Here is a 26,093-nt window from a genome sequence, read left to right on the forward strand (position 1 = left end):
GTGTGTGTAGGGATCAGGTGGAGGAGTGTGTGTGTAGGGATCAGGTGGAGGAGTGTGTGTGTATGGATCAGGTGGAGGAGTGTGTGTGTAGGGATCAGGTGGAGGAGTGTGTGTGTAGGGATCAGGTGGAGGAGTGTGTGTGTATGGATCAGGTGGAGGAGTGTGTGTGTAGGGATCAGGTGGACGAGTGTGTGTGTAGGGATCAGGTGGACGAGTGTGTGTGTAGGGATCAGGTGGAGGAGTGTGTGTGTAGGGATCAGGTGGAGGAGTGTGTGTGTAGGGATCAGGTGCAGGAGTGTGTGTGTAGGGATCAGGTGGAGGAGTGTGTGTGTAGGGATCAGGTGGAGGAGTGTGTGTGTAGGGATCAGGTGGAGGAGTGTGTGTGTAGGGATCAGGTGGAGGAGTGTGTGTGTAGGGATCAGGTGGAGGAGTGTGTGTGTAGGGATCAGGTGGAGGAGTGTGTGTGTAGGGATCAGGTGGAGGAGTGTGTGTGTGTGTAGGGAATAGGGATCAGGTGGAGGAATGTGTGTGTGTCTGTAGGGTTTGTGGGGGGCTCAGTTTGACGGGTGTGTGTGTCAATGGGTGAGTAGAGTTCAGTGAGTAGACGGGTTCAGATGGGTAACAGCTTGGGGGAGGAGCTGAGACCTCCGTGCAGGCAGTGTTTGTGGTGTCTTTTATAGCTGGGTACCAGTGATATGTTGGGCTGCCTTGACGACCTGCTGCATAGCTTTCTGGTCAGCTGGTGTGCAGTTACCGTACCGCATGAGATGCAGCCGGTCAGGATGCTCTCTGTGGTGCAGTGGTAGAAGAGTATTCTGGGAGATAGGTGGGCACTCCTCAGCCTCCTCAGGAAATGCAGGCGTTGTTGGGCCTTCTTCACAAGGAGGCGGGTATTTGATTGATTGATTGATTTATTGAAAACTTTATTAACAGATTGCAGAATGGGTACAGTACAGTACAGCTCAATACATACAATTGTTAAGGGGATGCAGACCAGAGAAAAACTTTCGTCTTGTTTACATCAGGGTCCCCCATTTTCAATTCATCATAACTCTATTTAAGCTATAGCACATTTATTATAGGTCAAAATGTAAACAAATGATTTGGCGTAGTTACACCCACGAATCCACGATGAGTACATGTGAAAAGCAGCCTGCTGTACTTTGACATACAGATAGACAGTACTGCTACATCTATACATTTATGACATACCAGATTTGCAAATACAGTACTGTTTGTGATACGAAAAGAGTCCAGAAAAGAGAGTATATACATTTGACGTAGAAACTGTACATTGGAGGAGGTTGGGTAGGTGGGGTGGGGTTGGGGGGGACTGTACATTGGAGGTGGTTGGGTGGGTGGGGTGGGTGGGTAGGAGGGGTGGGTGGGTGGGGGACACTGTACAACTGTACAAGCAAAACTGTACATTGGAATATTGACAAAACCATACTTGGTCATTTACTGTACATTGGAGGAGGTTGGGTTAGGACATTTACAGGGGCCAGTTTCGAATTGCAGTCTCCCGTAGGTGTTCTTTGAGAGTGTTTTTGAAAGTGGGTAGTGATTCACATTCCTTTACAGCTTTGGGTAGGGCGTTCCACATTGATGTGGCATAATTGCGAAACGTGTTTAGTCCCTTGTTTGAGCCAAATCTTGGTTTAACATGATTTGTGGAGCTCCCTCTGGTGTTGTGATCGTGGTATTCACTGACCTTTGGGAAGTATTTTGACATGTACATGGGTACCTTGGTCGTGTAGTGTATCTTGTAGACCAGGCCCATTGCAAGTTGCTGTACTCTGTCGTCTACTCTAAGCCATCCTAGGTTGTCAAAGTGGGCAGGGGTGAGGTGGGTTCTAGGAGTAAGGTCAAGCAGTAGTCTGACCAGCTTGTTTTGAGATGTTTGTAATTTAGTTTTTAGCGCCTTTGAGGTGCTTTGGTACCATGAGGTGCAAGCATAGTCGTAGTGCCCTGATGTCCAGGAGATGTGGACTCTGAGCTGGGGACACCCTGATGTCCAGGAGATGTGGACTCTGAGCTGGGGACACCCTGATGTCCAGGAGATGTGGACTCTGAGCTGGGGACACCCTGATGTCCAGGAGATGTGGACTCTGAGCTGGGGACACCCTGATGTCCAGGAGATGTGGACTCTGAGCTGGGGACACCCTGATGTCCAGGAGATGTGGACTCTGAGCTGGGGACACCCTGATGTCCAGGAGATGTGGACTCTGAGCTGGGGACACCCTGATGTCCAGGAGATGTGGACTCTGAGCTGGGGACACGCTCCACTTCAAGTTTCAAGTTTGTTTTTATTTGTCACACTCACACGTATTGGGCCTAACAAAAATAATAGTTGGTTTCAGGTTGGTTGTCAGTTTGGCCATGGGTAGGTAGGGCATTTTTTTTTTTTTTTTTTTTTTTTTTTTTATTCTTTCCCACGGCGACTATGGATAGGGAATTTCTTTATTTAATTAACCCTTTCACTGCCACACGACAGAAGGTTAGCCCTTTACTATCACACAACCGACGGCGATGCTCCATCATTAGCATCATTAGCTCCGCGGATGCGGAGCTAATGATGCTAATGATGGAGCATCGCCGTCGGTTGTGTGATAGTAAAGGGCTAACCTTCTGTATTGTCACAGTGAAAGGGTTAACCGGCTGTCGTGTGGCAGTGAAAGGGTTAAAATGTTCACAACAACATGGATGCATGTACTCTGCCAGCATGTTTAATATCCATAATACTAAATGTTTGACTAAGATTTCTATGAAACTTTATTCTAAAAAAAAAAAAAAAAAAAAAAATGATTTTTTTTTTTTTAATATATAATTTTTTTTTTAAACTCATAAAATATATTGGGTCGCACCTAAATCGGCAGGGTCGGTCGGCAACCTGAAACCAACCATTATTTTTGTTAGGCCTAAGGTACATGTACATTACAGTGAAATGCTTGGTTCTGTATGAGCCCCTGAGAATGTGCTTCATACAGTAAAAAAGTAAGTAAAAGAGGAATAACACTATACAATATACAATACAATATACAAACTAAAGTACAACCTAAGTACAATGAAGTAAAAATGCAGACAATGAGGTACAAAATGCAGACAATGAGTTACAAAAACTTTTTTTAAGGCAAGGTGCAAGTGAGCTATGAATGTAGTGCAAATCTCGTTAATAAATAAATAAATAAATATGGGGCGGCTGGGTGGCGCAGCGGAGATTGTGCTCGTCACCAATGCAAGAGACTCCGGTATCGAATCCGGGTGTCAGCATTGCCTCCGGCTTGGGCCGGCCTTCATACTGGCTCAATTGGCAGAGCCAGCGGGTGGAAGTCAATGGGTGGTAGTTTGGACGTTGTGGACAGCGACTCCTACAGGTCGGTTGGGGGACGCCTGCACAGCAGAGACAGGAAGTGGCGGGGGTAGTGTGAGCCTCCCATGCATTACACCTCGCTAATGAGAGTCCGCGCTGGCAGGTGAAAAGATGTGACAGGCTGCCTCCTCGTGTACCGGAGGGGACACGTGATGCAAGGCTTCAATCCTCCCTACAACCGACCAGTGGGGGGCATAGTCGAGCAACGTTCAAGATAGGGGAGGGGAGAATTGAAAACACGAAATTGGGAAAAAAAATATATACATAAATATAATGTAGTGTTAAAGTGTCTAAAGTGAGTGTTAACACATTGAGTGCCACGCCCCTTCCGGGAAATTAGGTCTAGATTGCCACCGCTTTAATCAATTGGAGGACGGGGATATTTGCGAACGCTTAAACTATATCTTAAATTATGGCTATGGGTCTAATACACCCGTCGCTTATCAATGAATTGCTTGCAGGCAACATGTATAAAACGGATTGTTTTTTAATCGGTACATTTCCGTTTTATACCGTTTTGAATACGCATATAGTTTTGGAGATTTCTAGTAATTCCAGAGAAAGACATGATAATAGCCCTTTAGTGGAATACACAAAACACGTTGTAATTTTCCAGCTGATTTATGAATCGTTTTCAAATAAACGCTAGATTATCGATAGTATATGTGTCCTCATGCACGAAGAGAAGCGGGTCTGAAAAATCGCTTCTCCGTACTTTGGTCGGCGCGAACCTCACACACACACACACACACACACGCTCCGATGGCAGAGAAAGGAACATCTGATTACCCCAAGATTCGTAACATAAAGGCCTTACCTCACATCTGATGTCATGCAAAAAGATTAATCCAATTCCTGATCGCCATTCCAAATATCGATCGCGTCCATTGATCCAACGTTATAGTCCAAAACACATAATCCACAATGCTCCCAGTCCCCCCCAGTCAATGCAATAGTATCCAGCTGCATGCCCGAGAAGTAAAACCTGGACCGGACTTCTTTTTTTGATGCACAGTCCCAGCCAATCCAATCCAATGATGTGCAATACCATCCGGGAGAAGATAGGCGGTGGTATTTGCCCTTTGCGAGCTCAAACCCATTCCCAATGATAACGTCAGGCTGGATGGGTGAAACATTTATGGATATCGCTAATGAAAGAAATAACGATTAAAACCCGACTATACTCGTGATTGGCACTCAAGCGATGGCGAGTTAACCCGACTATACTCGTTGTTGGCACTGAATGGGTTAAGGTGAGTCAGTGTTTGTTTAAAGTGAGTATGTGGATGTGTGTGCAATGAGTGTAGATGGATGGGTTGATGTTACATAGAGTCATTGAGCATCCTGATGGCCTGGGGATAGAAGCTCCTTCTGAGTCTCTCTGTACTGACCATGAGACTAGCGCTTGCCTGACCGCAGCAGTGCAAAGAGGCAGTTGTTTGGGTGACTAGAGTCTTTGGCTATTCTCTTAGCCTTGGCCCTGCAACGCTTGGTGTAAATGTCCTGGAGAGTGGGAAGCCTCTGCTGACGTTCAGGGAGAGGCTGTTCTCCCGGCACCACAGCGCCAAGTTCTCTACCTCTCCCAGGTAGGCCCTCTCGTCGTTTGCAGAGATCAGGCCCACCACAGCTGTGTCGTCAGCAAACTTGATGATTGTTGTGCTTTGCCACACAGTCATGTGTGTAAAGCGAGTAGAGGAGGGGGCTCAGAACACAGCCCTGGGGGGCACCTGTGTTGAGAGTGGTTGAGAGAGTTCGACCTGGTTGATATGGGGGAGTGGCTGCAGCTTTTGGACATCTAGAGTCCACGATCAGCTCCTTCGTCTTGGGGAAAGGAAGAGACGCTTTTTTTTTTTTTTTTTTTAACACTTTGATTGCCTAAGGCTAAATTCATGATATACCATCCGTTGCCAGCTCTATTTAACATGGAGAAGTTCCCCTTCTTTGCAGGGCTATAACTTTTTAAATTATATTGCTAGATTGCCATTATTAGGGCCCATTCATTCAAGGTCCTATATGTATTGTTCATGGTGTAGCAACGTTAAACTTTTTCATTCACATATTCATACTAAAATATGGTCTAAGGTATAAGTATGTTTTCATCTCTTTCTGCAGCTTTCTCCAGAACGTGATTTATAGCCCCAAATGCATTATATTGATGATGAAATACAGTTTGATAGCAATCGGCGCGATATAAAAAATTCCAACTGAACGTACTTCTGGAAGTTACTACACGTCATCTGATGTTGACCGGATGGGCGAGGGGGCGTTTATAATTCCGTGGGCAGCGTTATACCATTCATCTAATGTGGGTCATATGTTCATCAGATCAGTTAGTATCGTACACGGTAATATTACACGCTAAAACTCACCCCAGTCTCCTTGGGCCGTTGGGCGATCAGCGTGGGGTAGACAGTTTTCCATTATGGGATGTCGAAATACCCGGTCCATTTCCAGGTTGTATAATAGTATATACGTCCAAATCATGTTGTTTATCGAGTTATTGGCAACGGACCTATAGCGAGTGCCCGGAAGTAATATGGGTGATCACCACTTCATCCACATGACTTCCTGTTTGGCGCTTCTGCCGATCGGCCACCAGATGGCGCTCTTGAACCGCTAGAGGATTGAGAGGAGCTCAGAACTGTGTGTGAAGGCTGCAGAGGGGAAATATGATTCCGATCACAGATTTTTGAAATATTGATATTAAAGACGAGTTAGGGCGTCCTCGGCAACTTTAGCATGGCTAGGAAAGACGCCTAAACACGTTTTCGGCACTTAAAGTGTTAATAAAAGAGAAAAACAATCAAATAAAGCTAAAAAGTGGGAACGAGAAATTCGTCAACAGAAACAAATGCAACAAAATCGTATACAAATACTTTTACATAAAAGTATGTTTTGATAATAGATACCATGAAAAGATGGCACTGATTTTGGACAGCAAACGCCTGGTCACCTTTGTTGATGATATATATGATGATATTGTTGAATATATATATATGTAACGGTTGTCACATCGTCACCTTAAACTACGATGGCCCAAGGGAGTTTCGAACCCGGGTTCCCCACGCCGCGGGCAACAACACAGACCGCTATACCAAGAAGTGAACTCACTGCTTTGTAATGTGTCTATGTGTCTTTTGAGGATGAGAGTGAGTTTAACCCATAGCATACAGTATATCCACATGTAGAGGGACACTCTGCCCCACAAAGGCAAACTTAGTTACTGCTGTTTGTCTTTGTATGGCGGCACTGAAGTCTTCCCATCCAATGTAGCATTTACTCTTCCTGTGCTGATAGTACACGCTTATCCACGCTTGAGGATGAAACACACAGTCTTTGTTCTGGTCTGTTGTGTGACAGGAACGCCTCTCCACTCCAGGTCACTCCAGCTGAAGAGATATTCTTATCTGAAGGCCACAGAAGACGGCTGCTGCTGCTCCTCCCATCGCCATGCGTCCAACACAACCTATAGAACCGCCAGGGTCAATGTCAGTCTGCTTGCATTTCCAACTAAATCAAGGCTATAGGAGAAAGCCTCAGCGACCCGGGATGATATCCACACGAGAGAGCCATTTGATTTGCTCACTTGGCAGGGTGAGACAACACACATTGCACTACTGTAAATGAGATGCGAGGCATCTTTTAGCATTTGACAGCAGAATACGCGTTGGCAGCAGTCCTACGGCACAGAGGGGGGAAGGATTCAAAGGCACAACACAGGCACTTATTTATACTCATCATAATCATCGACTATTGATGTTTTACTATTTGTCTGTGATCTGTGATGAGTTCACTTTTGCACTGTATTCTATGTAAAGCTCAAGCGCAACTATTTGTGTAAATAAAGACAACAGCCCGGGAGGATGAGTGACTCTTTTCATTGTTTGTGTGATGCCCATACATTTGGTGTTAAACCACACTCATGTGTTCCGTCCTGTTAGGCTACTTCCTGTTAAGGTGACTGATTTGACGAGTGTGTGGCGACAGTTATAAAGTTACAGATGTCGTGGGTGGATCATTTACATGATGAGAAGACAGCTGACAAATACGTTTGTCTTTTACCTCCTCGACAGAATTATACAATTAGCGAGCTAAGCACAACAACATGATTAATTGTGTTCCATGAGGGTTGAATGAATGAATGAATGAATGAAAACTTTATTTAACAGATTGCAGAATGGGTACAATACACAGTACGACTCAATACACACAATTGTTAAGGGGATGCAGACCAGAGAAAGACATTTGTCTTGTTTACATCAGGCGGGTCCCCCAATTTCAATTCATAGTGAGGTTAGCAATTGAATCATGATTGATTACATTAGATTGACCCTATGGATAAGTTACAGACCATGGGTATTAGTTGAGTTATTAGTTAGTTGATTATTATATGCTTATTGTTATGTGTCTTGTAAGCCCATATGGGCTGGGCATACACCTGTATGTAAGACACGAAAATAAAAAACATCAAATCAAATCAAATCAAATCAGTTGAGTTTGATTGATTGATTGAAAACTTTATTAACAGATTGCAGAATGGGTATACAATACAGTACGACTCAATACACACAATTGTTAAGGGGATGCAGACCAGAGAAAGACTTTCATCTTGTTTACATCAGGGTCCCCCATTTTCAATTCATCATATGACATATATGACATACAGATAGACAGTACTGCTATCTATACATTTATGACATACCAGATTTGCAAATACAGTACTGTTTGTGATACGAAAAGAGTCCAGAAAAGAGAGTATATACATTTGACGTAGAAACTGTACATTGGAGGAGGTTGGGTAGGTGGGGTGGGGTTGGGTGGGGGGGGGGGACTGTACATTGGAGGTGGTTGGGTGGGTGGGGGGGGGGGCTGTAAATTGGAGGTGGTTGGGTAGGAGGGGTGGGTGGGGGACACTGTACAACTGTACAAGCAAAACTGTACATTGGAATATTGACAGAACCATACTTGGTCATTTACTGTAAATTGGAGGGGGTTGGGTTAGGACATTTACAGGGGCCAGTTTCGAAATGCAGTCTCCCGTAGGTGTTCTTTGAGAGTGGTTTTGAAAGTGGGTAGTGATTCACATTACTTTACAGCTTTGGGTAGGGCGTTCCACATTGATGTGAAAACGAGACAATTCAAGGACCAATATGCAAAACTCCATTGTGTGTTGATGTGCGGTTCCAGGGGACCTCTAGTGGGGTTTCGGTAGAAAAACAGCAGAAAAGCGTTCCTCGTCGAGTCGTCGGAGAACATAGTAGTGCGGTCGGTGCCGCGCTCACAGTGAAGACAGGCGCAGGACTACAAGCGCACAGCTCACAAACACGCGAAAAACTAGATTGTGTGAAGTGAGAACCCAGCTCGCTGCCACGGCTTACAGTGCGCCTGGAAAATTGTCGTTTTCTTGATTGAAAAAGATTTGAGAAAGAGAAGACATGTGGATCTGAAGTAATCATGAATTCAGGTACGTTTATTATTGACCGTCACATTGTTATTTGCGTTTTTAACATGACTGATAACTTTGGTTATTGCCAACAAAGTGTCACATTAAATAGTCAAATATTGATAAATAGGCCTGCTAAATGTGCAGACTTGAGTTGAGCGAGAATGCACCACAAATCAGCAATATGGGTCTCATAAACATGAATGCGTTTCTATTCTATCATTATTTTATGTTGTCCGACAATCATCTTTCTGTGGTTGTTGACATTCTAAACCACCAAACGGTTACACTGCACATTCTGACTTGTTCCGTGTCAAGATGAGGCCATAGAGTAGTCAAAACAACAATAATGGTTTAAATATATTGGATTTGCTCAGGGACAAACAAATGTTCATGTACGTCTCTGTCGGCATGTTACAGTTGATCTCTGCACAGAGGCTTCTGAGTCACTTAAGTCAGCCAACCGTATGGTTATTTTGACCCTTTAACTACAGTATTAACTCCCCCTCTGCCCTTCCCCTCCCAGTTCCCATCTGGTCCCCCCTGCTGCCTGGTGACTGGGCTTTTATCAGGATCACTGTGTTGTTAATGTTGAGTGTGACAAACAAAAGCATGTGATATGTCAACCCACACCATTTACAAGACAATCATGGGCAAGACCCCACCTTATCTTTCATCCCTGCTCCTCCTTTGAGATCAAGTGATCTCATCAAACTATATCCCAAGCTCCAAGACCATCTTTGGCCGAAACTCCTTTCGCTTTGCAGCAGCTTCTGACTGGAACGCTTTTCAAGACACCCTTAAACTTACAGCTCTTACTTCACTGACTGCCTTCAAGAATATACTCAACACGCTCTTAGTAGATCCCTCTTGCTCTTGCTGATACACCAGTTTCACACTTGCATACACCCTCTCAAACACACAACATACATACAAGCACTCATTCATAAACATACTCTTACCTAGACACCCATCTGTTTGCATACACATGCGCGCACACACATAATACTTTAACCCCCCCTTACTCCAATACATTTTTTTGTACATAGGCTGTGCATGTGTTTATTTGTTTATGTGTATGATTCCTAACTGTGTTTTACTTTATTATTAATATATGTATGTACATATATTTTTTGTATTCCTGTTGGGGCCTCTTGGACCAGATTGACATTGTAAATAAGAAGCCTGTTCTAATGTTTTATCTGGCTAAAAAAAAATAAAAAAATAACGGGAGACTTTCACTGTAGGGATGTAGGGAGGAATTAAAGATAGGGCTGCCTGCTTCATTCACAAGATGGGCGTATACAACACCTCTCTTTAACACGTTGCTTTGAGTTTTGCCCGTAGTTTCACTAGTTGGATGCTGATGCAGATAACCGCTCCTTACATCCTATTTCTAATGCATGGCTTTTGCACCCCTGTCTCTTTAGGCATGCAGAAGCCACCGTTGGCCCCTAAACCAAAGCTCGCCGTGCCCCAGAGACGGAATGCCCGACACCCCTCCCCTGGCACACCCAAGAGGGTCAAACCAGCTCTGGCACCCAAACCCTGCCTCTCCAAACTATCCACTGCTTCAGAGTCAAAACCACTCTTTACAACGACCCTGCAGCAGATATCCATGTCTGAGAAGTCAGAGATCCCAAGGACACTAGGTCTCCTGAACTCCAAAAACGGGATACAGCAAGATAACAAAAAGCCAGATTGGGATTACACCATTCCTATCTGTCTGTGCAGTGATGGAAAATGTCAGTGTCTGGGGAACACCACAGACAAGGTCATAGACAAAATAGAGAATGACTGTAAAACGTACGAGTCCAGGAAACCTGTCCGTAGATTTCGAGGTGCTCTGGATAACCGAGGGGAGAAGACGGACAGCACCAATTGCCAAGTGATGAACTCCAAACCTCTACCAGGTGTTTGCATACAGGTTGCATCCACCCATAACTTCCTCTCCAACCATAAACCCTTCCACCACACACCTGCTCAGAATAAACTGGCAGAAACATCCAACCTAAACCTCAACCCGGATGTAGATAAGACCAGCTCTGTTGTGACCTCTCTGCCTCATAGGACCTGGCGCGATGAGATGAATGGTAACTTTACCTGTCCTAGTGAACAAGGAGCAGAGGAAGATTCCATAGGCTCCAATCACGTGTTTGGTGAGTGCCATTCCGACCGCGCCTCGGTCCCAGCCGCTCCAAGGAAGCCCCTCCCTGTCCCTGTTCCATGGAAACCCAGAAAGATCGCCATGACCCGGCAGGAAAAGGTGGTGGAGGAGGAGAGGGAAATGAGTGTCAAAGAGGTGAAGGTGTCACCCGAGAGGATGAGCTGGCCATCCGCGTCCATCAACGTACCTGTTCCAGTGGAGAACGCCCCTGTCAGTAAGAGCAAGCAGCCCCCCTCGCTGCCGTCAAGGAAACCCTGCCCTCCGCCGGCCCCTCCACCCAGAAAGAAGCCCTTTCTGTCCACACCTGAGAGAACACCCAAACACCCCGCCGCCCATCATCTCCCCCCACAGAATGTGGTGGGAGAGGAGCTAAGGGGGGAGGATGGCTTCTACGAGATGGAGTTCTCGGTGGCCAAGGAGGCGAGGAAGGCAGAGGAAGGAAGGGACGAGCAGGATGCGTTTTACAGCGAACTCGAGCAGTCTCCTCCCTCCGCCAGTCTGCGCACTCAGCCGGAGCTCGGCTGTCGCTCAGCCCTCGCAGTGGCAACCGGTGGCAGATCAGAGGAAGATGGGGCTGTCAAGGTAGCTCCCAAGAAGCCCCAGAGACAGATTTCCTCCGTGGTGTGGAGGCTGAAGAAGGAAGCATCAGAGGAGATGGAGGAGGAGAGGTCCACAGAAAATGAGGAGAAGCCAGAGTTGCCTTCAACTCCGGGGAAGAAAACAGCAAAGAGCCCCTTTCCAATTCTGCAGAGAGCCAAGTCCTTATCCTCTGCTGACATCACACACTCACAGAAGAGGACCCCCTTCCAGAGGCTCCTGGACTTGAAGCTCTCTGTGAAGATGTTGCCCAAGTTGAAGGGCAAGGGAGGCCAGACTCCGAATTGCGCCACCACCGAAATAGAACAGTGTGTGGACGGGGACCACGACTTCCACGAGCACCTCAATGTTTTGACATGGCATGATCGGAAGTCCTCCTGCCCAGACATCGGACTGGAGCAGAACGTGGATGGAGATGAGTTCTATCCTGGTACGAAACAGGCTGTTGATTACAAGAAAGTCCCTATCTATGAGGAGATACCGGACTATATAAATCTACCGGCTGGGACTGCAGTGATGCCCCACCAAACGGCCTGGAAGAACTTCATGTATGCAGATGAAAACATCTACGAGGAGCAGGAGCCATACGCACCCACGGAGGAACTCTCTGGACATCGACAGAAGCATAGTAGCAGCGAGAGGTAGAGCGTCTCAAGTCTACACACACACACACACACACACACACACACACACACACACACACACACACACACACACACACACACACACACACACACACACACACACACACACACACACACACACACACACACACACACACACACACACACACACACACACACACACACACACACACACACACACACACACACACACACACACACACACACACACACACATACATACACGTCTCAAATCACGTCTCATGGGACTGTGACATCCCTAATTACAGTTTATTCTTGTCACAACCATGAAAGGTGGTTTCCCTCGTGTCTATAAAGGATGATGGGTAAAACAATCATCTCGTGTCTATAAAGGATGATTGGGAAAACAATCAAGCACACTGTCTAAAGGTGTTTTATTATCTACATTACATTGTTGATGAGAGTGAAGTATTAAAGAAAGCATGCCAGGTATGTTTGAGAAGCATGCTCCTGTCTGGGGAGTTGGACTGGAACAACAGCACATGCTTGAGTGGCACATCATTCAGATGGTGATGGAATAACAATTTTTTTTTTTTTAAAGTGAATGCACACACAAGAAGATTTTGCGGTCCCACAAAAATGTAGAAAATAATTTTAAATGTTTTATTTTATTTTATTATTATAATAATATATATATTTACAACACCTCATGAAGAAAATTTTACCGTGGTGGTCAACTTGTTACCGTGGGGGTTAACTTATTTTTTTTATCTACTTTTTCTCTCTATTTTTCTCCCTTCCCCAATTTCGTATTGTCCAATTCTACCCTCCCCTGTCTCGAGCGTTGTTAGGCCATGCCTCCCACTGGGAGAGTGATATGATATCGTTATCGATGTCGTTATCGTGATATCATTTTTTGCCATATCGCCCAGCCCTCCCACAAAAATAGCTTCTCTTTGATGCGTTGTCTGCACACCCTGGTTGAGATTATTTGTGCCTAATTAGTCCACAAAGACTTGTACTGTGTGCCTACTAGAACAATATAAAACCTTTGGCTCTGATACCGATTTCAATATTTGGTAGCTTACATCTTCTGATAACTGATATATCTTCTGATATAAAATTTTTCTTCCTAAGACTGTATGAAAATAGAGATGTTCTTGTTAATGTCCCAAGTTTTTGATCTAGGAGAGTTGGTAAAGATTGAATGTAAAGTATTTAATTTGAATTCATACTTTATAGTCTATTGCTTTAACTGTAAACAAATATGACATTTATATTTAAGAAATAGCTTAATGCTTAATATAGGAACAATGTCAGATATGGCATGTCAAATCATGTCCTATTAGAACAAAAACATAGAACGATGATATATTGGTGGCACAGCACTTCATTAATCGAAAATAATATGATTTGGTTCTTGAGTGACCACTGTACAGTCAGTGTAGTGTTTGGAAAAATGCAGATTTGGGGATTATGATTTGTGTAACTGTGAGCTACTCCATGCCTTGGGCAGCTTAGCGTGTCAGTCAACCCTGTTGGCCTGGGACTGTGCAACAATCACATATTTAAAACACGTTTAGCTACTCACAAATGCACAGCGGTCATAATTAGAAGCACTATGTCCAAATTCTCCCCTCTCACTGTAAAACCTACAGAGCCTTGAGCTTCTCAGGGTAGCCAGCCATGTAACCATGGCCTCATTCGTAACCATTTATTTTTCAAGATTCTTTCAGGGAGTTGCAGTGAATTCACATACAGCCATTTGCTGGGGTTTGGGATTTGTGGTGTTTCTGGTTATATAGCCTAGTTTATTCATATCTGGTCATTTTAGAGTTGCAAGGTTGAATCAACAAAGGCCCATGATGATTAGTGGTGGAGTGACTACCGTAGTTTGGAATCAGGCCATCTCACTGTTATGGTTGGAGGTGGCCGGCATTCAGCCAAACCACTTCACAGACCCAAGGCAAGTGTTTGGACGAGGGCTCATGTGTTGTGTGTGTCACATTGTTGATGATTATCGTTAAATGGATTTTCCTGCTCAGTCAAGCGCTCCCATTTCCTGTGTGTTATTTTTCATGGCTCCCACTTTCTCTGAGCAGGAAATGTTGAAATACAGCTGGACAGACATTTTTACCCTCCCTCGAAATGACTTGCTGACCAGGTGTTTCTATTCCAAACCACTTCTTCTCTTCCCTCTTTCCCACATACTATCTTTATTACCAAATAAAGAACTTATCTCCCAAAGGGTGCGTGGTGGGTAGGGTATGTGTATTTTACGACGTGTGCACATATATTATATGTACATGGCGTATGTGTATGTGTGTGTGTGTATTCGTGTGCTGCAAGTAGGCTGTACAATTTGTGGTATTATCTTGTGAATATTTTTCATATTGTAGTGTCATACACAATTTTGTTTTCGTAATTGGCAATAAAAAGCAAACGCTATTCCAAATTTCACAAAAGATGATCTTTGAAATATAATCCTCCATCTGCAACACTAATTTCTTACCATATTACCATGTTTTTTAAGGGGCACAATGCTGATTTTATTTTGCACATAATCTCGCACACATCCAAAAATAGTAGTTAAAAACAGTTTTGCACACATTCATTTAGTTTGACAGTTATTGAGAGTAAATGAGTTTGAATATGGTCACCAGTGATGTGATCGCAGACATTGAATCCGTGTGTTGTGTTAACAGCTCCATGAAATGATGTAGATGAAAAAATAGCAATACCTTGACTCTTATAGGAACTGCTACCTCTATCATTTAATTGAGCTGTAATTAACATAACACAAGGATTCAATGTCCCAGATGACATCACTGGTGGCCATAGTCAATCTCATTCTCTCTCAGTAACTAAATTAATGCTGCTCGATTATGGCAAAAACCATAATTACGATTATTCTGATTGATATTGAAATCAAAGACTGCCTTTGTGTCATCTTCTACAAAACATGCCGTGGATCCCTCCTGCATTTACAACACAAGACAAAATGAGAGCAACGTGGCATGTGGCACAATAATTTCATTTTCATGATCCGGGGCCCGGGGTAGGCCAAAAATCTAATTATAATTGAAATGTATACTCGATTTATCGCCCAGCCCTATGAAGTGCCCCTTTTAGATGCATGTGACTGCATCTGTCTGCTCATCACTTGTGTGTGTTTGGTCACCACCAGCCAGATGCTTCCTGCCCGTCTGACCACTCTGTCACTCTGATAGGGACTCTTTCGACGAGGAGGCGGCACGGCCCGATGATGGGCCCTCGGACGATGACAGCTGGGATGACGACAGCAGCTCCACCTCCAGTAAAGGAGACTATGGGCAGCAGGAGGTGAGGAGGAGGAGGCACTGGCACTGACAAATGTATGACCCTTCCCTGATGTGTTCTGAGGTGTCTGCACAATTACACTATTATTGTGCTATTCTAGCACAACTTACTCATCTGTTCACTGCCAGGTCTCTTATTTACATTTCAAAAGCATGTCACCGTGAGAAACCCAACAGTGTTGCTCTGTACTCCTACTGCACATATATGTACACTATTATGATGACAGTGTGTGTATACTGTATGTATGCACTATGTGATCTTTGTATGTGAATTAAAGGAACACGCCAACATCATGGGAAATGCGCTTACTGTCTCCAGAGTCAGACAAGAAGATGGATACCAATTTCCTCTCTGTGCGTTCAGTAAAAATCTGGCCGCAAGCTAGCCTAGCTTAGCACAAATGAACCGAAGTGGATATGGACCACTAGCCTAGCTTAGAACTCTGGGAGAGGTGTTTTTTGGCCAACAGCTAGGCTAGTGGTCCGTATCCACTTCCATCAATTTGTGTTAAGCTAGCTTGCAGGTGGATAGCTTTCTACTGAACGCACAGAGAGGAAATTGGTATCTGTCTTCTTGTCTGATTCTGGAGAAGACTGTAAGTGCATTTATGTTGGCCTCACATAAAAAATACAGTACAGCATAACATGAAAAAAGTCATGAATAAAAACGGTGAAACAGAGGAGAGACAATGTTACAATGAAATCAAACTGGTTAAAACATCAATGGTTTCCTCCTTCTCAAGTCTGAGTTGTTGCCTCAGTCCCAAGAGCTTACTTTTTTGGTCCTTGTCCATGCTATTCTGTGTCATGTACATTGTAGCAATTTGAAACCATATCTGATCTTCCAAGTATTCAGTAATGCACTGTAGCTATGTATCTAAAGTAAGTGACTTTTAATATTTTTTAAATGTTTGCTGCAGATAGATTTTAGTATGGTGAAATATTGGTCTCGTCATTGTAACGAAGTCCTGTCTTTACATCTGTGTTAGGTTGATAGTGGGCCTAAGAAGAGCAAGATACACCACATCACCGCAGAGATCATGAGCTCTGAGAAAGTGTAAGACCCCCATCATTTTACCAGGGTTCCCACAGGCTCTTAAAAAGTCCTACATTTAATTGTCTGAATTCTAGGCCTTAAAAAGTCTTAAAAAGGTCTTAAGTAAGATTTTGATGGGTCTTTAAAATGTATTTGATTAGGAGGTTACTTCTATGTTGCGATAACCTATCTGTACCGTGTTTAAATGTGTTTGGGGGAAATGTGAAGTTAGCAGTATGGTAATAATCAGTTCCCCTCAACAATTCGTATGAAATTACTTTTCATAGTAATTTTCCTTCATACCTTTTTGCCAGTATGGCCGTGAAATAGGTATTAAATCCTATTCAAAGTGGACTTAAAAAGGTCTTAAATGTAACTTAACCCTGTTTTATTGACTCTATACATTGACACACTTCTCCACGATGGCCTCCTCTTCACACCCAAACTCTCTTCTTTGTTTCTCCAGGTTTGTCGACGTCCTGAAGCTGCTCCACATTGTAAGTACACTGGCATGTTCCACTCTGTTAGATTTCACCCGGATAAGAAAAACAAGCTCTTACGTTTGTTGTGTAATGTGAGCGCAGAGCTGAGAGTTATGCTTTATATGTTTTATCTAGTGGCGGGCGAGAGACCTAGTGTGTGTGTGTGAGAGAGTGAGAGAGAGAGAGAGAGAGAGAGAGAGCCAAGATTCTCCATATGTGTTTGATTACGCTAGCCACTGCGGGGCACACCCCATGCAGGATAGTGGACCCTACTCCCCATCGGTCTCACCCACACGGCTCACATTCTTCATGGTTTCTCCCTCGGCTTTTCAGTGGTTGTGTGATCCGACAATAACATAATAACAGTGTGTTTGTCTGGACCTAAGCGGAGTCATGTTGTCTCTCCCTGCGGTGTTGTGCGAAACCCAAGCTCTGACATGACCCAAACAAACTGTATGAATTGCACATATTGGGTATTGCATCAAATAATGACCTGAATAATATTGTTTATTTGTTATTTTGCTAGGAGGTGGTTGTAAATAACGTTTAATAGCTTATATATTTGAAAACCTTCCCAATTTTGTGAACAGCATGAGATATTGGGAGGAGGAATGACAACATGGCGTGTAGGACTCGGTATAGGCTGACTTCTCACGTCTCGGACGAGAAGTAATGGAACTCAGTTGGTCACATCTAGTCCAGTAATGAGTTAGTCATAACAAGTTGAAAGGAATGCGTCATAAGTGTAAGTCCCCTCCCAATTCCCTGACCCTTATCACATTTATCACAGCTGCCAGTCATCACTAGTTATCACAGTGGGCAGTACCTGGTCTGCCCTCATCCCCGTCTGTCTAGCTTGACCCAGTGACTCGTCATGTTATCAACAAACATTGTGCCTGTGTTGATTCAGCCGCGCCTGTAGTATCACTTCAAACCGTCAGGTGAGGGAGGAGGTTCATCCTATCAGCTGTAGTGGTCGTATGAGGAGTTCACACATGTGAGCCCCAGGGGCTCTTTACTGGGCCCCCTCTCTGTAAGCAGTTTCTCTGCTGAATGTCTCATAAAAACCACAAAATACCTCTGCATCATCAGAAAGAGAAGCAGAAACAGCTTTTCCCAGCGAGGCACCTCAGGCTCTCCTTCTTCAAGACTAGAGGTTCATGAGACCCTCCAAATGTTACGGTTCTGTAATGTAACGGAAGACCTCTTTTGTGTAAAGGTCAAGGGTCAACAACAGCCTCTCTCTTATATTCAATACCTAGGGAAATAACCAGCTGTATGCTTTTAATTCCTCAGCCTTTTATGACTTCTCACAATTTCATGCCAACTCTCCATTAGTAGGTCTCGTCTGTCGGCTGGGCTTGATTCTAAACCGCCGATGCTCAGTTTTGTGATCTCATCATGCTCGTCTCTACTCTGTGACACTCAAACGACCACTCCCTGTAAAACGGAAATATCAGTTCACTGGATCTGCCCGGACGAGGCGGGGTTGTCTGTTCTTCTCTCCCGTCTGTCTTTCTACGTCTGACCCCTCCGGCTGTCTCTTGTCTTATTTGCAGGACTTCCGGGATGCGGTGTCCAAGGCGTCTCGTCAGAGTGGGAAGCCGGTGATTGAGGAGCGGCTGCTGAACCAGATCCTGTACTATCTTCCCCAGCTCTACGAGCTCAACCAGGACCTGCTGAGAGAGCTGGAGCAGAGGGTGGCCAAATGGTACATGCTTTTATTTCTCTCTTCTCTTCTCTCCTCTTCTCCAAATCCTTCCTTCCCCGCCCCCCCTCCCTTCCTGTAGGACAGGAACCAAGATTTTTTCATTAGCAAACTTCATAGCAAAAATGTGTGGCATGATGATGAACATGAATCACTGCCCTGAGTCATACAGAAACATGCCTGTCACTCCACATGGAAGTTCACGTGCCTGTTGAGAATGTTTGTAATTGTATTCATTGGCAATACTCTTAACCCTTTCGGTGGTACGTTTATTTAAAAAAATATATATAGAAAATGTAATTGAAATTCTAGAACTCCTCCATAGCTGTCCACTAACCATTTGTTACATTATCATTAGCATGTTCAAGTTCTCAGAGTCCTATCTCACACGTGAGATAATGCGACCCTGAAAGGGTTAACTAAAGGATAGAACAACATAGTAAAAAAAACAAGGCACAATTGAGCTTTTTGGTCTGCCTTGTGGTTTCTAGGGACGAGAACGCCAAGCTAGCAGATATCTTTGTGAAGAAAGGACCCTATTTGAAGATGTACTCCACATACATCCAAGAGTTTAGCAAGAATGTGGCTCTACTGGACGAGCAGAGTAAGAAGAACTCGGCATTCGCTGGAGTGGTGCGAGAGTTTGAGGTAAAGAGGCTGCACTAACCTGTTCTCTATTGTTGAAGGGGTGTGTCTTTGGTTCTTTCGGATTCTCTGTTTGCGTGTCTGTCTGTGTGTGTGTGTGTGTGAGTGTGTGTGTGTTTGGTTTTGTTAGTGATTGCTCTTGTAATTTGTTTCTGTTGTTAAGTGTGTATTGTTTTTTCCAGGCCAGTCCACGATGTGCCCACCTGGCTCTGAGGCATTACTTACTGAAGCCTGTTCAGAGGCTCCCCCAGTATCAACTGCTGCTCACAGGTACTTCTGAAAAAGGCAAATTTTCCCTAGGCCATGTAGTCAATTTCTTATTGGACAGGTGGTCATGACACATTATTCACCTTGGTAAAGATATTGACATACAGTATGTTTCGAATCACAACCAATCAAAATGGTATAAAGTCCAGATCATACATTTTTATAGTACAATCATTTTTCTTTAAATATTATTATTATTATTTATATATATATATTTCTTTTTTTTTATAAAAGCTTGAGTAGATTCTTGAAAGCCCTAGTGACAGGCATCACACTGCCACCTAGTGTGCAGAAATCAATTTGGAATTGTTCAGCTCAAACACTGTATAACGAGATTTAAGTGCGACCCCAAATCAAATTTGGTGACATAACAAGCTTCAGCAGCGTGATTGAGCTCAGTGTCACTAATGGATCGAGGCGGATCACTCTGTGTCAAAACGTTGAAGACTTTCACTCTCGTATGATTGTATTATATAAGCACCTGTAGACCCTATACCCAGGATTTTCAACTGATTACATTTCAAGAATTTACTACACAATACAAAGCACTTATCACTTGCTGTACTACCCAATGGTCTCCTCTTTGTGTCACTGGGTTTCTTTTAAGAGTGCCATTGTGTTTGTAATTGCAGCCTACCTGAAGAACCTGCCTCCAGACTCGGCAGATCATAAAGACACACACGGTACAGTAAGAGTAATTTCATGGCCAGGTGAAATACCTGCTATTGTAAACTAACTTGGTTGTGTCAATGGAGACATGTATTTCCTTTTTATTGTAATCCTGTTCCATACCTTCACTAAAAGGTCTTACATTTTGTGTCCATTGTATCCATACAGCTGCTATTAGCATCGTGAAAGAGGTCGCTAATCATGCCAACGACATGATGAAACAAGGGGTGAGAGTCTGAAATCAGCAGTTAACACCAATTCTGCAGTGAAGCTGATGCTGTGATACAGTATAATTCTGCAGGTTGCTGATCTTCAGTTATTGCCCCCCCCCCCCCCCCCCCCCCAGGATAACTTCCAGAAGCTGATCCAGGTGCAGTGCAATCTGAACGGGAACCATGAGATAGTCCAACCTGGGAGGGTAGGTGTCTTTTCCTTTTTATCGCTTAAAAAGAAAAAAGGAATAGGCCCACTCTGCAATCCAGATGTAAATAAAGGGTATCCTCACGGCTGAACACAAAATATAACGATGAGACATTTTGTTATACTCAAAAGTGTCTTAACCCTTTGAACCAAAGTTTTACATGGATTTTTAGGCTGTATGTTTACATTTGCAATGGTTGTAAACATTGGGAGTAACGCAGACCTTATACTTGGCATGGTGGTCAGGGAGCATTCTAATAAAACACCTGAATTGTTGCTTTAATGTTGTAAGACTTCCATTGTTGATACACTTTCCTGTATGGGTCCTCATAAGGAAGCATTCTTATCTAATTTGTGTGTGTGTGTGTGTGTGTGTTTTCTAGGTCTTCTTGAAAGAGGGCATTCTGATGAAGTTATCCAGAAAAGTGATGCAGCCTAGGATGTTCTTCCTGGTTGGTACTTCAGTGTTGCCTCCATTCTGTGACTCTTTCCAAAGAGCTGTTGTGGTGCCATTTGAATTTCTTCCTCTGTGGAATATCGGTGAAGTGAACTGAAATGTACAATTCGTCCTGTAGTTCAACGACACGCTGCTGTACACAACACCAGTTAAGTCTGGCCACAGTGGCCAGTATAAACTCAACAATATGCTGTCTTTGGCGGGGATGAAGGTGAGCACTAAAAAGCTTTTATCCGCTCTCTCCTCCTACACACATCTGTGATGTACGAAAAGGTTATAATTGCTGCTCTGTTCACAATGGATATAATTGCAGGTTAGCAAGCCGAGCCGCGAGGCTTATCAGAACGCGCTGAACATCGAGAGCGTGGAACGATCCTTCATTCTCTCTGCGAGGTAAGGGCCACTGTCAGAAAGTTACGTCTGCACAAATGATGTCTGTAGACTGTATGTTCTCACGCTTCCTAATCTCTTCCTCTAGTTCTGCCACAGAGGGGGATGAATGGCTGAAGGCCATCGCCATGGCAATCAGTGACTATACGAGGAAGATGATCACCTTAGGCAAGGCACCAGAGGAGGTGAGACTGAGACGACTCTGCGCCTCTCCTTCCTCGTTTGTACTGTATGCTTTCCTGTCGCTGTGACCAGCGCTGACATAGCGGCTTTATAGCATTGTGACACTATCATTAAGTAATAACTCCTGCGTTTTTGTCTCCTATCCAGATAGAGCTGAGGGACGATGACAGTGAGGCCCCATTAGGCTCCAAGGCCCCCATATGGATCCCTGACCCACAGGCGACCATGTGTATGATCTGCACCTGTGAGTTCACGCTGACATGGAGACGCCACCACTGCCGTGCGTGTGGAAAGGTGAGGGGACACGGGAGGGTTAGAGCTGGGAAGAAATGGCAGCCGTTTCACACTAATCGACATAATTTCCGGCAAGATGAGTAAATAATCAATGATGTCAGGATCCGAGGAAAGAACCCCAAATGAAATCACACTTATAAACACATGTGAATAAATGTATTAATGGACATGCAATGGATAATTTAAACACTTAATATCAACACCAACAGAAATCGTATGTCAAGTTAACCAATTCTGATGATCTTATCAGGTGGTTTGCCAGGCGTGTTCTTCCAACAAACACTGTCTGGAGTATCTGAAGATACTGAAGAACCAGCTGGTGAGGGTGTGTGATCAGTGCGTCCTCGTACTCCAGCAGCAGAGAAGTACCGGTAGGTTTGGCGCTTTAATATTGGTGCAGTCGGAGGTGGTAGTCAGTCTGTAGAACAATACATCACACCTAGCAGTAACTAAGCCGTGGGTGGTGGTGATCATCTCAGTATTGTTTGTTTACCCAGCTGTTTTGGATTTTCGTTCTCTAGATGAACAGGCCCTGTCACCATCCCCTGGCAAGTCTGGCTTTCCCTTCACCAGAAAGCAGAAGAAAATACCTGCTGCCCTCAAAGAGGTGACTGACACTTTGTTTGACTGGTAACTCATACGTTATACTGATTATGAGCAGATGTCTCATTCAATTCCAATGGCTTGTTTAAGGTGTTGGCGAACACAGGCGAAAACTCCATCTGCGGCTACCTGCAGAGGTTAAAGGGCAACAGGAAGCAGGGGAAGAGGCTGTGGTTTGTCATCAAGGACAAGGTTCTTTACACTTACGCTGCCAGTGAGGTCAGTTCTCCTTGTACATATTTAAGTGACCATGAAGTGAAAAATTACTTGTTTGTAATTTTAAGTCATGTGCCTGGATGTACTATACATTTACATTTAGTAATTTAGCTGATGCTTTTATCCAAAGTGACAAGTTCTGTACAACAGGTCAGTAGGAAGGATACCACTCTCTGTCTTCATCAAAACAGTGTTGAACTTGAATGCTACAGACTTGAGTGCATAGTAGTAAAGACCTACAGTATTGGCATAGTAGGTAGTAATATAGGCAAGGACGATTATTTAGTAGCAAAGTGCATGATAGTAAGAAATAAATAACATTTTTTCATATATTTTTATAGCCAAATTCTATTTGTTCCCATTACTCAAAAGTGGCAGATTTTTTTCACTGCTCTTAGGGCCACTAAGAAAAGCTCCATCCAATACAATATGATCATTGCTTTAAAAAGTTAAGGTTAACATCGCTGTTATGATTTTTAAGAAACGCATCAAAATCAGGATGAAACACTTACTTAATGCCATTTTGTTGGTATTTAAATTTTATTTTGTCAAGAAAAGCCAATGCCATACGTTATATATAGGAAATGACCCAACAAAGAGTTAACATGGTAACATCTGTCTCTCATTCCCTGGTCTGTGTTATAGGATGTGGCAGCGTTGGAGAGCCAGCCCCTGTTGGGGTTCATGTTGACAGAAGACTCCTCTCAGCAGTCGCAGTTCAAGCTCTACCACAAAAACACGCTCCATTACATTTTCAAAGCCGACGACATCCAGACGGCTCAGAGGTAACAGTCTGAAGTGAATGACACCAAGTCATTACTTATATTAAAGTGTCACAATAATAATGTAAATACCGAACCATCACTTACATTAACATAGTACAATACAATATTAGTAATGTAGATAGAATACTGAATATTTTTTATTAATAGAATTTAATACAGATGGATTCTAATTATTGACAAATTGCATCACAATAATAGTAATGTAAATATAATATGTAATACTTCTATTAACAATATAATTTTATATAATTTAATAGATGGATTCTGATATTAACAGATTACATCACAATAGTAAGGCAAATAGAATACTGAACAATCACTTATATCAGATTATTACATGGCGTTTTCACATTCGCCGAAATGATTGCTTGTGATTGGTCAATAGCGCTCGTCAGAGGTCCGTTATTACTCGATAACGGACCTCTGCCGAACAATAATGACCGCTGTGCGCAGCTGTTCGCAATCAAGGCCACTGACACACTGCATCAGTGCAGCCAATCAGACACACCTGCTGGCTGCACTGACAGCGGAGTGTGTGTGATGATGACAGCAGAGCCAGAACAGAACTGCGTCTGCATTTGATCTCGTCTTGTCGATGTAAAATGAATTAGGTATATTGTTAGTAAGTTAGCCATGTAATAAGCGGGATAATGTATAGCTATACTCGATCATTGTCGCAAAATAATTGACCTTCACTGACGTTTAAAACACCTCTGCGCTGCGCCTCTGTATTTTAAACTCTGTCGGTCAATTATTTTGCGACAATGACCTCGTAGCTATACATTATCCCTTACATAATTATTAGTCATGTAAATATACGAACTTTCTTATATTACAATCACTTATGATATTACAAATACTTACATCACTTATATTATATCACAATAATTATTAGTAATATAAATAGAAAACTGAATGCTTATATTAAGAGTACATCACAATAATAGTAATGTAAATAGAATACTGAACAATGATAATAATGTAAATAGAATACTGAACGACAGTACATCATAATAATATAAATGTGAACAATCACCTATATTAAAAATGTATTATTAAAATAAACTCTTGAATCTTATATTAAGAGTGCATCATAATAATAGCTAATAGAATACAGAATAGCAGGCTACTGTATCATTAAGAGTGCTTAAGTCATAGTGATATACACAGAGGAGACTGACCAATCCTTTCTCAACTGGTTATAGACTGAATATCTTCTTGTAAATTTTGCTTTCAGATGGATTGAATCATTCAAAGAAGCAACCGTGCTGTGATACTATCTGCAGACAGACACAATGTTTGAAGTGGATGGTTCGGCTGGCCTTTTCACCCTTATCTGGCAATGTGAACATTATATGTCAGCTGTCATGACAAAACTCGACATGATGTCCAAGCCAATTAGTTAATACCTCAGTGCTCTCTGGACACAGCAAAAACATGACCATGGGGAGACACCAAATGAAGGGCTGTATTTAAATGATTCACAAATATTTTATTGTTATTAGCAGGTTTGTCTAACTTTTTGGTTTTATTATTGCAGATTAGTTGCATTGAGGCTTGTAGATAAGAATGAATGTATGAATGTAAGTTAAGACTATGGAACACGCCTAGTCTCTTATAGCTCTGTTTTAGAGAGTTGTATCTGTCACAGTATTTAGTCAGTGTAACATATCATAATGGCCCTTAGATTGATTTGGGTTATAAAGTACCACTGTCAAATTCTGTTGATCCATGTCTAGAAAATAAAAAATAATTCAAATGTTTGTTAATAATAATTTGATCCCTATATAACCTTTGTATGGGTTGGAAAACAGCACAAAACACGCCTGCACTAAGAATATCTGCTTGTTAACAACACTAGTCAGAAGGGGGAAAAAACCCAAAACATGACAAAACATGGAACTCGAGATTTTCTAATAATCTCCCATGGTGCAGTTAGGACTCCTTTTATCCCCCCTTGGTTGATTGGACTCAACATTTTATTGTATCTTATATGTAAATACTGTGTGTTTAGATGGGCACTAAATGATAGTCTATATGATTGTAATGAATCGTGACATTTTTACGACTTTTATATTTACTGCTTTAATTTCGCTTTGTTCAACTGTCTGCTGTAATAATAAATATTGTTTTATCATACAAATAATTGTCTCGTCTTGGGTTGCCACTGGTCAAATCTGATTGATTGATTGAAAACTTTATTAACAGATTGCAGAATGGGTACAAACAATACAGTACGGCTCAATACACACAATTGTTAAGGGGGTGCAGACCAGAGAAAGAATATCGTCTTGTTTACATCAGGGTCCCTGTATACGATTAAAAACGGCAGTAAGCTTAAAGAAAGGACACGAATAATGATGAGGAAATAAGATGTCAAGAAAAACGTCATCCCCGAGAGGGAACATAGAAGCATGG

At 43.0% G+C, this 26,093-nt stretch overlaps 1 protein-coding gene across 2 annotated transcripts; it reads left to right on the plus strand.

Annotated features, from left to right (window-relative positions):
* The first annotated feature begins 8,674 nt into the window (after positions 1–8,674).
* LOC311245139 (FYVE, RhoGEF and PH domain-containing protein 6-like) lies at positions 8,675–25,815 on the plus strand. 2 transcript variants are annotated; one of them, XM_084334933.1, is made up of 21 exons: positions 8,675–8,834; positions 10,244–12,218; positions 15,413–15,524; positions 16,510–16,577; positions 17,023–17,053; positions 18,598–18,749; positions 19,238–19,394; positions 19,574–19,661; positions 20,291–20,341; positions 20,496–20,554; positions 20,674–20,745; positions 21,131–21,199; positions 21,323–21,415; positions 21,518–21,597; positions 21,683–21,779; positions 21,925–22,071; positions 22,322–22,442; positions 22,593–22,678; positions 22,765–22,893; positions 23,536–23,675; positions 24,913–25,815. In XM_084334933.1, exons 1-21 carry the CDS (start codon positions 8,825–8,827, stop codon positions 24,947–24,949), a joined length of 3,774 nt encoding a protein of 1,257 aa, XP_084191059.1. In that variant the 5' UTR covers positions 8,675–8,824; the 3' UTR covers positions 24,950–25,815. The 2 variants fall into 2 exon arrangements, with proteins under 2 accessions (XP_084191059.1, XP_084191060.1); XM_084334934.1 differs by having other exon boundaries at positions 22,765–22,888.
* The last annotated feature ends 278 nt before the right edge of the window (positions 25,816–26,093 follow it).

The sequence above is a fragment of the Notolepis coatsorum genome, assembly GCF_963971535.1.
Source record: "Notolepis coatsorum genome assembly, chromosome: 18".
Lineage (NCBI taxonomy): Eukaryota > Metazoa > Chordata > Actinopteri > Aulopiformes > Paralepididae > Notolepis > Notolepis coatsorum.